At 42.0% G+C, this 16,103-nt stretch overlaps 1 protein-coding gene across 1 annotated transcript in view; it reads right to left on the reverse strand.

Annotated features, from left to right (window-relative positions):
- Positions 1 to 16,103, reverse strand: part of Adamts9 (ADAM metallopeptidase with thrombospondin type 1 motif 9) — a 158,423-nt gene that overhangs the window by 87,006 nt on the left and 55,314 nt on the right. The window contains exons 20-23 of the mRNA XM_005071171.4: positions 12,235 to 12,445; positions 11,616 to 11,780; positions 9,427 to 9,591; positions 2,257 to 2,376 (exon numbers count right to left, since the gene is read on the reverse strand). Of these exons, the coding sequence (XP_005071228.1) occupies positions 2,257 to 2,376; positions 9,427 to 9,591; positions 11,616 to 11,780; positions 12,235 to 12,445 (661 nt within the window). The remainder of the gene's footprint in view (positions 1 to 2,256; positions 2,377 to 9,426; positions 9,592 to 11,615; positions 11,781 to 12,234; positions 12,446 to 16,103) is intronic.

Consider the following 16,103-nt stretch of genomic DNA (forward strand, 5'->3'; position numbering starts at 1 on the left):
CAAGGCAACGTACGTTCATAGATACACAGTCTTGGTAAGAAAGCACACGGCAACAAGAAATCTAAGTACTCTGATTTCTGCCTGTTTTGACAAGTCCCATGACCTCTCTTAGCCCCAGACTCTTCAATGGCAAAGAGGGATACAGTCTGAATCATTTTCTGGATGCCTTAACACAGGGCAGGGTCTACTAAATGATGGTTAGAGCTGTGTTTATTCACCTGCTCATAGAAAAAGGGAGGGAACATTGTGAAGGAGTGCGCATGTCTGGAAAGAACAGAATAACATTTATGAATTATTAACTATTAATGTTTAAAACTTCTCAAGGCTAAATTGTGTTCTCACATTTCAGGTAGTTTCCTAATCAAAATTTGCTAATCATGAACTTGTTTTCCCAGGGCACCTAAAGATAACACCCAGGGTTCTGAAGGTCAACCTTTAATATAAAAGGAATTTTCTGCAGGCCAATGGTTGGAATTCACATAATGCCCCTCAATCATTCAGAGAGACTTGCTGTAGTGAACTCAGTCATCTATGGAAGGACACTAGTCTCTTATTTACAGAGTGGAGAAGAAAAGAGCACACCTGTTTATAATCACTCTCAACCTCAGGAGCTGCCCCCCCCATCCCTGATTTGATACATAGTTATCAAAGGCCTAAGAGTCAGCTGACCTGGAGCAAACGTGCTGTGTCCTGAGACTGAAGGTCACTGCCTGAAAACTTAACATATGGCATGAAAATTCTACTACCTGGCACCATGCCTTGCCTTTTCCTTTGTCTGTGCTCCAAAGGGGACTTCTGTGAAAAGCAAATAATTTTTCCATAGACTTCAGCCATGGGAGTCTATGGACAAGTGAACACTCTAGAATGAGAGTGAGAAATCCTGTTTTGAATCTCTAAGGAAATTGCTAAGTTTTCACTTGATATAAGGACTGACAGTCTCTTGGGACTAATGACCACATGACCACATGGTGTGTGTGTGTGTGTGTGAGAGAGAGAGAGAGAGAGAGAGAGAAGAGAAGAGAAGAGAAGAGAAGAGAAGAGAAGAGAAGAGAAGAGAAGAGAAGAGAAGAGAAGAGAAGAGAGAGGGAGGGAGGGAGAGGGAAGGAAGGAGAGACGGAGACAGAGACAGAGTCAGAGAGCATGTGGAGGCCAGAAGGTGTTTATTGGCTGTTTTCCTTAATCACTCTGTACCTTAATTGTAGAGACAGAATCTCTCACACAATGTGAAGTTCACTGATTGTCTATGCTTGCTGGCCCATGAGTTCCAGGGATATACCCATCTCTGCCTCCTACCTCAGGGTTACAGATACAGAGCACCATAGCCAGCTTTTACAGGGATACAGGGAACTGAACTCAAGTTCTCATGATTGTGAAGCAAGAATTTGCCAAACTAAGCCAATTCCCTGTACCCACCACCATGTCATTTGAACATTTTAATAAAATTATAAAAACAAAGTTTTTAAGGTATAGCATTTGCCAGTTTAATGGATCAGCAAGAATAATATGATCTCCATCACCATATTCGTCCTTTGTGATTCTTTATACACAAGTGACACATGGTGAAATGAACCCAACCGAGGGTGCCCTGCATGGAGGCAGTTGATTGGTTGGCTGTGTAAGGTTTTCCTCAAAACATGAGTTCTGAGTACATTCTTGGCTCAAATCTATCTTTAGCATGACCTTGATAACAGTGCTGAGGAGACACACTCAGCAGTACACCATAGACACATACAGGTGTCAGAGACCTTGTGAGCATAGGCAACTTCGACATCAAGTAAAATACTAAGTGGTGAGTTTCGGGGATTTATCAGCCCTCCTCCCCCCCAGTGTTTTCTACTTTTAAGAGTAGCCATATGTAGCCTCCAGCTCACCAGGCCTCTCTGAAATTTGCTGTTGGGTCTTGAGAGCTGCTCCAAACTAGCTTGAGCAGAACACTTCTTGTACTTATGTCTGAACTATTGGAGTCTTCAAATAAATAATGTGAGACAGCCAAGTTCAGGATAAGACTGACTAATATTTGCTGGCCAATGAGAATGAAACTCTAACCTACAGGTACTTAAACAAATCAACCAACAAACAAAAAAGACAAAGCCAGAAAAAAGTTAGATTCTAAATGAAGAAAATAAGTAATTTAATTCCCCAGGTGTGCTATGTATGGATTTCTCTAGGAAAATGCTTTGGTCTGGTCTCAACCAGTGCGATGTTTTGACCCTTCCCTGCCCAAAGCCAATAACTAAGTTGAAATGGGAGACTCACCTGAGTATCGGTAGGCCTAGTTGCTGCATTACAGGCACTGTCATCTACCACTGACATGTAAGTCCCAATGACGCACTTCACTGCCCTTAGTTGGTATCCCTGTCCACAAGTGACACTGCACTGGGGGAAGGAATAAAACAAAAATTTCACCAAACCTTTTCTTTCATGTACTCATCCCTTAATATTCTGTAAGAGAAAAGTCCTTGTATCAGAGTGGACCTGAGGGCTGACACCCAGAAATTAGGTAAAACTATGCAATCCTGAATCATGCAATTTACACTGGTCCATTATTATAATGACATTTAGAATTATTTCTGTCTCTTACTAGAATTACACTTGACTGTGAGCACTATCAGGGAAAGGGGTATATCTATAGTTTTCAAACACCCCACACTCTACCTACTCCATTATCCTGGTTAGCACAGGTGTTTAGTAAACCTCTGTGACCTTTGATTTCTGGAAAAGAATTCTCAGGAAATAATTGAAAGTTGAACCAATGTTTCCGCATAGGACACTCTTTGCAGCATCATTTATAAGAAAGAGACAAGATATGCAACAGTTAAATATATCACAGCACACGAGATCAATAGAGCTGCTGCAAGGCCCACTGCCAGAATTCCAGGCCAAGAAAAGGCATGGGGATGGAGGCATTATGGGGAAGACAGCAGAAGATGTAGAATCAGTCCCTACACTGAAGAGTGCACTAAGCCAGCAACAGCTACTAAAGTTCTGTTGTTCATGGCGCTGGAGATTTAATGACAGCAACTTTTAAACCTTTGTAGGAGTGAACCCCATAAATCTATCCGCCCATCAGGGCGGGGTCAAGGTAGAGATAAAAGGAAGTGAAAGGAAAAGGGGCTTCCCTTTTTCTCCTGGAAGCCAGCCACGCTTCTAACTCCTGATCAGTGCGACTCTCTCCCTCTCTCTCTGGTAAATAAATATATTGTTTTCCCTATATAGCATCGAATATCGATATAAACCTTGCAGTAAGAAACTTCCAAATTGGTAACAAAGTAGCAGGTCACTTTTGCTCTTCCAACCATATTGTCCCTTCACCTCAATGCACATGAGACGTTGTTTCAATACAGGCCACAAAACCCGGCCACTCAATAAGTATCAGTGCATCTAAATGATAACATCATCTAAAAGATAACATGGTAACATATCTTCTCTGACAACAATAGAATGGGCAATAACAGATGCAATTGTGGGAACTGATAAATTCTTAAGCAATGTGTCAGAGAAAAGAATCACAGAGAAGTTAGAAAACACTGCAGGGCGGTGGTGGCGCAGGCCTTTAATCCCAGCACTCCGGAGGCAGAGGCAGGCGAATCTGTGAGTTCGAGGCCAGGCTGGACCGACAGCCTCCAAAATAATACAGAGAAACCCTGTCTCGCAAAAAAAAAATAAACCACACTGGAGAGAAAGATGAAAGAGACAGTAGGGAACTGGGAGGCATGGTGAAAGCAGTGCTCTTCAGGAAACTTATCACTGCAAATGGCTATATAATTTAAGAAGAAAGACTTCAATAGCCAAACTTTAGCAATAGGAGCTTATCATCAAGACGCGGGGGGCTAGCCAGTATCATTGACAACAGTCTGTAGTATTGGTGGGGAACATCTTTGGGACTCCTTTGGCCAATGACTCAAAAAGATATAACCCATTCCTAGTACTGGGATTTTTTTTTAGTAGCACTTGGTGTCTAGTTGGGGTATTGTCCCCTACTATGTGCTGACTTTGAGTTCAGTTTTCTTCAATGGAGTGACACTAGTATATCAATTGAACTCCAAGGCAGGTTCCATACTCAGGAGTAGATGACAAACAGGAATTAGACTCCATGGTTTTTAATGGCCCTTTCCTTTCCTTTGCTCTCCTCTCCTCTTCTCCCCTCTCCTCTCCTTTCCTTTCCCTTCTTTTCTCTCCCTCCCCATCCCTCCTTTTTCCCTCTCTTCCTCCCCCTCTTTCTTCCTTTTTATTTTTTGTAAGAGAAAGAATATGAAGTTGGGTGGGTAGGAGATCGGGAGGGTTTTTTAGGAGTTGAAGGATGGGAAAGAATTTGAGGAAAAATATACTGTATAAAATTCTCAAAGTATGTTGGGTTTTGGTAGCACACACCTTTAATCCTAGCACTCAGGAGACAGAGACAAGAGGTTCTCTGTGAGTTTGAGGCCAGCATGGTCTACAGAGCCAGTTCCAGGACAGGCTCCAATGCAATAAAAAAGTCTCAAAGAATAAATTAAAAGAAATAAAAAGTAACCTAACTTTGTATCTTGAGAAAAAAAAGGAAGACCAGGCTAAACCCCAGAGAAGAATGAGTTACAGAATAAAACAAAACAACAGAGGACAGGAGGTATAGTTCAGTGGGAAGTACATGATTGGCATGCATGAGGTCCTAGGTTCAATTCCCATTACCAAAAGAAAGAGAGAGAAGAAATAAATATATGAATATAGCTACAAAAAGATAGGCATAAAAATTCCCAATAAAGTCCAAGTAAATGTTACTAAATATTTAAAGAAAGGTTAACATCAGTCCTTTTCAAACACTTATAAAATATTGAGGAGGGATCAGTTTCCAGAAGATCAGCACCTAAATATGCAAGAACCAAATATCTTCTCTTTCTCTCACTCTCTCTCTCTCTCTCTCTCTCTCTCTCTCTCTCTCTCTCTCTCTCTTTGGTTTTTACAAGACAGGGTTTCTTTGTATTGTTTTGGAGGCTGTAAGTCCAGCCCGGCCTCGAACTCACAGAAATCTGCCTGCCTTTGCCTCCCGAGTGCTGGGATTAAAGGCATGTGCCACCACTGCCTGGCCCTATCTTGTCTCTTACAAAAAAAAAAAAAAAAATACTGCGAAGAGCAGTCTAGGCGAGAATATTGATGCAACTTTTAATTATTTCTTGAGAATTTATCCTACAGGGCCAGCATTATCTATCTTAATATCAAAAGCAAGAGGGAAGAATACAGACAAATATCTCTTGTAAATAAAGATGCAAAACCTTTCAAGACAACACTAGCAATAAAACCCCGTGACATAGTATGGGTCACAGTCATGTGGGATTTACAACGGGAATTCAAGGCTGGCTTGTGATTTAAAATAATAATTCATATAAGTAGATAAAACAGAAAGAAAAAATATCTGAAAAGACCTATCATCACATCAACTGATAAAAAGTTGTTAGTTGGCAAAATTAAAACAAAAGCAAAACAAAACAAAAAAACCTTTCATGCAAATGTACCCAAAAAACAAATAAGAGGACACTTCCTCAGCATGGTGAAAAGTACCTAAAAGCTCCCTTTGTGTGTTTCATACTCAATGAGAGTCTTTCTCCTGAGGCCAGTAATGTGAAAGGGATGTTTCCTATCACTTTGCTATTCTGAGAACACTGGAGGTCTAGCCAGAGACAAAAAACAAAGAGAGACAAAAGGCAGATTGGAGAGAAAGTGAAGCCAGGGCTGGCCTATCTGCAGGGGTTACCACAACATACACAGACATGCCAAAGAATCTGCGAGAACTCACTATAATTAACACTCAAATCCAGCAGTTTCAGAACACCAACTAAGTAATAATAACAATAGAAAAATCAGATGTGTTTCTATACATTCTCAAAAATAAGCAAAAGGAAAATTAAGAAAGTAAGCGCATTTATAGTAAAATCCCAAAGAATAAAAAACAAGGAAAAATAGTAATCATAAATGTGAAAAACTTTTACAATAAAGTCTGTAGAGGAGTGCAAAAGAAATTAGAAGGCCCAAAGAAATTGAAAGATTACTTAGTTACTGTAAAATATGGCTAAAAATGCCAATATTCTCCAAACTGATCCAGAGTCCATTCAAACCCAATGAAAAAAAATCACATGACCTTTGTGAAGAATGGAAAAGCTTAGCTTTAAGTACATGTAAGAGATTCCAAGTGCCAACACATATAGAAAAAGAAGAAATTTGACTAATATTTTCCAATCTCAAAAAATTTGAAAGGGACTGAAATGGTTTTATTCTGGCATAAAGACAGGCATCAGACTAGTTCTTAGCCCAGGAAAACAAGTCTTCATTTTTACGCAAGTGATTTTTGACAGGTGTGCCAATACTCTTAAAGGAGAAAGAATGTCTATTCAACAAATAGTGCAGAGACAGCTGTTTAGCCACATGTGTGAAGCCAGACTTCCACTTCATATACACAAAAAAATTAGCAATACATGAATTGCCTAAAGCCAGTATCTCCAGCTAGTCAACTCTAAAAATAAAAAGGGCATTTGTGATATTGTATTTGACAACCATTTGTTTAGTATGAAACAAGCAAAGACAATGAAAAGAATAAATAAATTACACTCCATTAGAATGAAAAGCCATCTGTCAATCAAAGGACGTGATCAACAGAATAAAAAGGCAATGAATGAGATGGTAGAAAGTATTTGTAAACGACATATCTGATTTTTAAAAATCGGTAACTAGGACACATGCGGAACTCACACAGCATCATTCACAACTTCATGCCCTTTAAGCAATTGGATAAGACTAGGAAAAGGAGTGATACCAAGTATACCATGTAAAAAATGGGAAAAGGTACATTTTAAAGTGGTTTAGAGGTTTGTTTGTTTGATCGCCCTCCTTCTTTTGGACAGAGTTTCATGTAGCTCAGGCTAGCCCTACACTGTCTGTGATTATCAAGGTTGACCATGAACTTCTGATCCCCCTACCTCCATCTCCTGAAATGATAGGTGATATAGGGATGGAATCCAGGACTTTGTGCAAGGTAAGCACTTTACCTATAGATCTACAGTCCCAGGTCCAATGGGATGAATTATAGTCTTTTTAAATGGACAAGCAGTTTGAATAGACATTTCTCTAAAGAAGATATTCAAATGGTAACAAACACATGGCAAATTGCTCAGCATCTTTTTTCTATTAGAGGAATATAATTAGAAACCATAGTGAGATAGCACTTTGCACTCAATAGGAGGGCTACAATTTCAAAAATGGTAAATAGTAGCTGTTGACAATGACATGGTGAAATTGTATATTGCTTATATATTGCTGGGAGGGATGGAAAATGCTACAGCCTCCATGGAAAGTCACTTGGAAGTTAAAAGCCTAAACACAGAATTACTATAGAAGCCAGTAATTATATCTCTGGGTAATAGATTCCAAATAAGTGGCATTAGGCACTAAAATAAATACTTGTTCATTTATGCCAGAAAAATTCATAGTAGCCAAAATGTGAAAAGAACCCAAATATCCATCTTAAATGCTTATTCCCACAGTGGAATATGATTCACAAATCAAAAGGAAGGAGTGCTGGTTACATGCCACTGTGCAGGATGGTGTGAAAAGCTTCATGCATTATGAATGAAGCCAGCCACAGAGTTCATGTGTTACATACAGCTGCCCACTCTTATGAAAAGTCCAGCACATGCAAATCCACAGACCCAGAATGCAAATGATGGCTGCTAGAAGCTAGGGAATTGGGGACGGGGTTTCTTTAGGGGTGCTAGAAATAGTTTGAAAGTAGAGCGAGGTCATAACACTTCAATATAATGAATACCACTGATTTGTTCCCTTTTAAGCAGTCAATTGTATGTTCTGCATGTTTCTGCTCAAGCAAAAGAATACAGGCAGGGTACAGTTCCAGGTTTAAAATTGTAAAAAAAAAAAAAAAAAAAAAACCAAAAAAAAAAAACCAAAAAATCAAATAAAAACAACAGCAACGAAAACCAAAAAAATGCTCTGCACAGTCAGCTGTTTTATTTCTTCTCTTTGCTGTCACATACTTGGGAAGTTTTTTTTTCATGTGAATATTTATGACTCTTTTTTTAAAACTAAGTGTTTGCCTAAGTTGCATGATCAGTTAAAGAAAGGCCAAATCACTTGCAAGACAGATGAGAGATGGATGGACTGGTCTACCAGTTATAGGAGATGTGACAGTCAGGTCTTGACTAAATCCTTGTGCTAACACCCTTTCATTAGGCTTGAAACTGTAGATTTGGACAAGTAGGAAGCACTATGGAGAGGATAAAAGGGCTCTTCTTCAGACATGACTTGCCCCTGGACTGGCAGCAGAAGCAGAAGATTCTAGCAGAAAAGTGTCAATATAGGTTCTGAAAATGACTCAGAGGGTAAAGGTGCTTGCCTTCAAGTGTCAGACCTGAGTCGAATCCTTAGACCCCACGTGGTGAGGAATTCACCCTGTAATTTGTACTCTAACTTCCACAAGCACCCTATGGAACACACACACTTTCTCTCTTTAACACCTACCCATACACTAAATGTTAAAAACGTAGTAAGATACATTTTAAAACTACTATCAGTAAGAATGAGGAAGCCCCAGCCGTGGTTGTAAAGCTGCCTGCGTACTGCCTGCAAATTTGGAAATGGAGACAGAGGCTAAAGAGCAGGAGTGGCCATGGCTGGTCAGGGTGGAGGGAGTCATTCTTCAGCAGATTGCATAAGTGACAGCAGACAGCTGTTCCACTTCTACGGGGAACTTGGAGTGCTGCTTAAATAGTACACAGCACTCTCCTGCTTCTATATTAGGAAAGACTGGATTCCAAGAGCAAACTGGGCCCAGGGGACACTGCACTCTCTCCTTTTGAAATGGTAGAAGTCTAAGGCAGCAGAACCTATTATACTCTAGAAGACTGGGAAAAGATTCTCAACCTGATGATTATGGTTCCAGACCCCTTTGATCTAACCAACTACATTTGAAGAATCTCACTTATTTACGAGAGTTGAGTTTTGGATTCCTTATCTTGAAAGCCAAAATAGCCCTTCCAAAGCCCGGCCCAGACCCTCTGCTCCAAATCAGCTGGCAGACAGGATCACATACCCATAGAGACTCACTCCAGGGAGGATTACATCTGCCAGATGCCACGTCTGTTGTGAATTTGTTTAAATACTTGTGTGCAGTTTAGAACAGGGCGAAAACCTGCACATTGGGGGGGGGGGTAGGGGGGGCACGGGGAGGGGGGTTGTAACTGGAGTGATCAGCTCCAGCCGAGCAAGGTAACCCTGGCTGCACTGCAGGATTGCAGGCTGCTGAGTTCCACGTGCTGAACTCAGAGTCACAGAGGTACAGTTCAAGCCAAGCTACACAGCATGGTGGTGAAACCCCGCCACTGGAATGCCCCTCTCCAGATAAGTGGGAAAGAATGCAGTTAAGAATCTTATCATTCAAAATACCTGTCCCCAGGGACCTGCCTGCCAGGCCGCACACTCTGGCTGCTGACAAGTCTGCATGGACTCTGGCTTGACCTCAGGGTCACACATTCTATCACTTAATCGATCTTCGCCAAACTGACACCAGACCTGGCGGTGCTTATGTCCTTTTCCACAGGTGACCAAGCACTGGAATGAAAAGCAGAGGCGGTCAGGGTTGTTTCTGATCAATGCGTTGGGGCCCTTGGGGGCTGTTCTCTAATGAGAACAGGTGGCCCCTTCCTGTACTCAGCCTCGCTCCACTGCTGGGTAGTAAAAACACCCAGCTTTCTCCGCTTCCGTTCATCCTTTCTCTGTCTTCTTTCCCCTTTCCCGTTTCACCCTGGCAGCGCCTCGCAGAGCCCAGGCTGGCCTCCAGTGCGCTTTGTGACTGAGGGGGACAGGCCATTCCTATCCTCCCGCCTCTAGTGCCCACTCCTTGTCATTGCAGGGGTGCTCACTAACTGTTTTATGTGCTGCAGGGATCCAACCCAGGGCTTTGTGCCTGGGAGGCAAGTGCTCTGCCCACTGAGCCACACCCTCAGCCTGTTTCTTTCTGGATTCTTACTGCACTCCATTATGACATTTTCACGCATATACACCATCATGCTTTGCTCATATTTGCCCCCACTAGCTGCTCCCATTCCTCCAGATTCGAACACAGGAGCTCATCAGAGCGCCATCCTCTGGGAGACGGATAGTTAGGATTTTCCAACACAGAGGTTCGGTGTGAAGCACTAAAAGCCCGATCAACTTGTACACCTCTATAACCAACTCACAATGTGTCTGTGACTCAGTACTTCCATCTGTAAAATGGGGATAACCATAATTCTGACTCAGAGAAACTGAAGTGTCTAGCACATACAGTAAACATGTACGGCATTCTCGGGAAAGAAACGTTGTTAAATATAATCTTCAGTATTATTTGTGCTCATTTTGGAAAATTTAAACTTTCATGAAGCACATAAGAGACAAGGTTAAACTAATCGAAAGTATTTTCAAGTCTACTCTTTCCTTTCCTTGGGTGTGAACTGAGTGCTGAGATAGTCAAGCTGTGTGTTCAGTGTGATTCCAACACTTGTTTAGCCAAGTCTTGCTGCAAAAGTTTCCCCTCCACTCCTTTTTATTTTATTTTAGAAAAGGATCTCATGTAGCTCAGGCTAACGAAGTCTTAAATCACTACATTACACACAGCCAAGGGTGGTATTAAACTCCTGAACTCCCAAGGGTAGAATTACAGGCATGTGCCACCACATTTGGCTATTCATTTACAATTACACTTTAATTAGTATTAGTTATCTAAGTACAATGTGACAGCACCGTTTTCTGTCATATTTTTTAAAATCAAGGATTTAGCGCTCAGCCCACTGCCTGCTGGGAAAACATTAGATTTGTTGCTCATTTGCTCACAAAGCAGACACAGGTGAAGATACACACTGCTGCTTCACCATTCCAGGAGCATGACGGTTATTTCTGACAGCAGAAGTAAACTCACATGAGGGAGGCCAGGGTTTGCATGCAGGGGCTGTGGTTGTAGAAACTTTGCTCCACCACATCCCTGACAGTTAATAAGGGACATCTATTCCTCAACTACTTGTATGCCCTGAAGGAGATGGAGCGAGGCTTCATCTTGCTGAGAATCTCACTGGACTGTGACAATGCTGGGCTACATTAATAAAGAGGATGGATGCAGCATCCAAAGACCGGGAGACAAACACAGGCAGCATTGCCTGGGCTTCATCAAGCCAGGGACAAGAAGGCATCATTCTGGAACACTCAGCCCGGTCTCTTCCTCTTTCCCACAAGTGCCTGGATGTGTAAGTCAGGTGGCCCATTCACAACTAATTTTCTTACTTCAAAGACAAGGAAGATGGAAATCCTCATTGCTGGACTCATGTCTCAACAGTTTGAACCTCACACTTAATTTCCAGCCAACAACTTGCAGCTCAAAGAGGGAGGAGGGGAGGAACCATTACTTCAAAGTCAGCAGCTGAAGCTACTGGGCTGTGATAGTCAGCCAAACCCCCAGTGACTTTGAAGTCCTGGTGGACAATCATATTGTAAGTGGAGAATTATTCCTTGCTTCCCCTGCAGTCTACACCTACCCTGAACCCTGAGAGATCCAGAACTGAATCATTTGGGCCGACCTGGGGACCAGCACTTGCCCTCCTCACCTCTGACCAGTCCCCTGATCTCCAATGAGGACAAGAGAACTCATTGCATCTCTGTATGACAATTTTCTCCTGATGTGCGCATTTGTCATCATCCAGGACGTCATTTCGGGTGTTGACACAGATAGCTCTTCTTCTCTGGGTACCACTATCACAGCTTTTAGAACACTATGAGCATAAAAAAATTAACAAAACAGGGCATTTCTGAGTTTCTTATAAAATGTGCTTAAAATCATGACTGTACTGTTTCTTTCAACCCTTAAGAGACAAATATCCTACCAGAGCTGATTCTAGTTTTTATTTGGGAGATTCTCTTTCAATGCTTAGGTTTATACTGAAGTCAATATAGTCTCACTGGCAAATTGACACTAAAATTAGGATGTAAAAATGGCTGGCTGATTAGCTTTACCACGAACAATTTTCTGCATATTATACGTGAGTCAGACATTGCAATTTAAACTTGGGATTCTTTCTTGCAGAGCTTGACTTGGCCAGGCATTATAAATCAATCACAGTTCTCTTTTCCATACAGCTTAAATGGGTTTCTTAACACAACCCTAGAAGGAGCCACCATCAACTCATTGGATTTAGTATCTAAGACTCAGAGCGAGAACCAACTTACTTCTGTCCAAGCTGAATAGCGCCATCCACCTGTGTTACATTCTCCTGAGCATTTTTCCTGGTTGCTTGGTTTGGGTTGACTGCTACAAAAAGCGTCATCAACCCTTTCAGACTTCCCATCCAGCCTGCTGTATTTGGCACAGTAGATGTCTAAAGTGCGGTATCCCAAACCACACTGGGCACTGCATTCGCTCTTACTGGCAATCTGCCACCTAAACAAAAATAATGGTGGAAAACCAACATTTGTGTTAGATATATGTGTCACATTCAACTAGTGGGAAGATAGAGTTCTTTCTTTCTTAATTTACATATGATGAAAGCTCAAAGCCACAGCCAGTTAAAAATCCAATTTCAAGCCAACGTATCCCTGTATTTCTCATGGCTGCCAATGTACATGGAAGTCACGGAACCATAGCCAGAAATGCTATCTGTGAGAAGAATCTGCTAGGGACAGTCCGTCTGAAATTCAAGTAGCAGAAAGAAAAAAAAGTGGGACTCAGCAAAGCAAAAAAAGAGCAATTTTTATATTTAAAAAGGCCAGGCAAGCATTTCACTTGGCTCCTTAGGCTTACTCTTGGGGAACTCACCTGCAGGATTCTCTTTTGAGTGTGTCTTTGCTTGAAAGTGCTCAGTGGCCATTCTGATAATGATGAAGGCATTAATAGTATGGACTATAATTGAAAATTTCAAGTGTACTATACATTTATTATTATTATTATTATATCTTGGAATAAAGACTAAGCTTCATGGGTTTGACCACCAGTCCAGCTTCAGGATCAAGAAGAGACTCAGCCTCAAAGGAATGAAGCAGAGAGTGATGGACCAGGACAAGCGACCTTCTCCTCTGGCTTCTGTGAAAAAGGCACAGACCCTTGCACATGTGCACATACACCATACACATACATAGACATGACTGGGAATTTCTTGAAGGCAGCAGGCATTGTGTGTGTGTGTGTGTGAGTGTGTGTGTGTGTGTGTGTGTGTGTGTGTGTGTGTGTGTGTAGCAGGTGTGACAGTCAGAGTACAGCTTGTATGAGTCAGTTCTCACCTTCTATCATGTGAATCCCAGGGATCAAACACAGGTCATGAAGCTTGGGGTATGAGCCTTTACCCCCTAAACTATCTTATTAGCCTTACATTATTTTCTGAGAGATGCTCTCTCACTGAGACCTGGGACTCTCAGACTTTGTAGGCTGTTGGCCAAGAAACCCAGGACTCCTCTGTCTCCCCAACTTTTAGGTTACAAGACCACGGCATTGCACCTAACAGTTTAAATGTGGGCTCTGGAGACTGAACCCAGGTCCCTGGACTTGCAGAAGCCCTTTACAACTCTCATCTTACACTGTTAAGTCCCTAAGAATTGGCCACCTTCGTGTCCCTGATATCCATAACAAAGTCTTCTTACACACACAGGTGCACAATGCAGACTAGTGTCCACTCCTATCTTTATAATGCAACAAGAACAGAGCTCGCAGTGCTTGAATTTAAAACATGTATGCAAAAAATGTTTGATTTGAGTTTTCTGAGTCAGCGATCTTGAAATGCATTTTGAAATCTAGCAAAAGGTAATTTCCTTTTACTCTCCAGGAGATTTCATTCTCCACTGATAATTCTCTACATCTCAGCACTTGGGTGGCATGCCCCTTTTCAAGGTCCTAGCAATTTACACCTGTCTAGGGGAGGAGTTGGGGAGAAGGGGGACTACAAGCCAACACACTTATCAAGGAATTTCTCAGTAATGCCCGAAAGTAGGTCAGAGTTGATCACTGGCAAATAAAGTGGGCTGTGATTTTCCATGACACTGAAATAGCGTCAGGGAGATTTTGTTCTAACCACGGTAAATGAGGGCTTATAAACTCACCCTTTATCTCATCCTGCCACAGGCCAGTTGGGGCAAACTGTCACTTCCTACAGGAAGTGAGGCAAAAAAAAAATCTTGAACTCATTCAACAGAGGCATCTGGAACTTTCATCTGCTCTTTGATTTTTGGCTACCTTCTCATGGCCTCCATCCCCACTTCTGTGGGAAGGCTATTTACCATCTGGCAAAAGGAGGGAGGTATCCTGACAAGAAAGTACTCCTGCAGCTCAGGCTGCCAAAGTCACTTCCCTGATAGCCCACAATCCTCAGGGTCCAAGCAGAGATCCCAGAAGAATCTGTGAGAAGCTCAGGGCGCTACCTTAAAAAAAAAAAAGACTCTAAATGATATCTAATTTTCTTTATATTCTTTCTGGACAGTGATCTCTTCTTCAGCACAATGTACTCACAGTTTATTTTACGGGAAAGAAAAAATACTATTATCGTTTTAACTAATATATTTCAGGAAAATATTTTCTAGTCAGGCATGGTGGTGCACACATGTATCTCAGTACTCCAGAGGTGGGAGCTAGAGAACTGTGGACTTAAAGCCAACTTGAGCTACACAGGAAACTCCTGCCTCAGAAATCTGAGCCCTGGGGATATACTTCAATGGTAGGTGGCAAGTGCCGTGTTCAACCACCAACCCTGAAAAACTAAAACAAAACCCGAGTTCCAGTATGTTAATACGTGAAAATCAAGAAAGATGTGTTGTGTCCATGTAGGAGTAGATATGTGGGCTGGAGACAAAATGGGTTTGAGCACCTCCAGATTACATGGGGGGTATACACTGAAGGTTTTGGAGCTTCACAGTGTTGGTGAGCATGAACTTCTGAGCAGAACATGTTTTGGAGGCCTTCTCAAACACGGAGGCTGGCTAAGGGTTGCTTCACCGGACTAGGGGTCTGCAAACATGCTTTGGAGAAGCTGTTTTGGAGCTTGACCAGCAGCCCTTCCCTCTCCATTCTCTCAGTTGTGCATACAGCTAGTTGGCCACACTTTGGCATAAGTTTTGATTAGACAGATTTTCAGATGGGCAGCATCTTCCTTAGGCTTGGTTTGCTTCTCTGTATATTTTAGCAGGCACCTTTAATTTTTCCAGCAATCAGTAGAAGCCAGTAAGAGATGAGTCTGAAAGCCAGTCTCTTACTGACTTTTAGGCATGAGCGTAGGCTTGCCTAGTTTAGTGGCTCTAAAGCTAATCCTGAACTCTTTCTGCCATTCACTCTGGACTTCCTCCCCACTCTGATCCGAAGGGATAAAAAATCCTTTGCCTTCTTATCTGCAATCAGAACTGCTTTTGTCATCCAACCCTGCACTTCCGGCTGTTGTCCTCACTTGGCCTTTGCAGAGTTTTTTTTTTTTTTAATGTTTTTAAAAGTAGACTCTAAATGGGGGATTTAGAAGAACACATTGACCTAACTATTGATCGGAACAAAAAATTTCAGGCCGTAGCTTTATCTGGTGTTATGAAAAGAATATAAACAAAAATCAGAGTATGTGCTATTTAATCAGCAGATGTAGGGAATGAATGGAAGCTCTCACACTTATTACCAGAAAGCCCAAGTCAATCACTTCTCATCAAGCTGAAGCCTCCTGCAAGATGGGAGGGAACAGAATCCCGCCCTCCATAGGGGAAGTAAGTGGGGCAAGGTGGGCACTTACACCTGAGGAAGATAATAAATTAGCTATTATTATGATGACTATTGTTATCCTTGCTGTTTTGCCTCTAAGCAATTTCTATTTTTGCCTCCTATCCTTAATTTTCTGCAGTGCTGAAGATCAGAAGACCTTGCCCATGATGCATCCCGGGCCTTTGGTTTTATAAAACAGGTTCTCACTATGTAGCCGAGACTGGCCTCAAGCTCTCAATCCTCCTGCCTCTGCTTCCCTAGGGCTAGGATCATAGCCATGAGCCATGGTCTGAGCTTCAGCTAACTTTCGAACATTTGCCAATGAGGAGGCAGCCTCCCTTGTGATAGTCTGTGCAACCTGACATAGGACTCTTCTCAG

The sequence above is a fragment of the Mesocricetus auratus genome, unplaced genomic scaffold (assembly GCF_017639785.1).
Source record: "Mesocricetus auratus isolate SY011 unplaced genomic scaffold, BCM_Maur_2.0 Super-Scaffold_100676, whole genome shotgun sequence".
Lineage (NCBI taxonomy): Eukaryota > Metazoa > Chordata > Mammalia > Rodentia > Cricetidae > Mesocricetus > Mesocricetus auratus.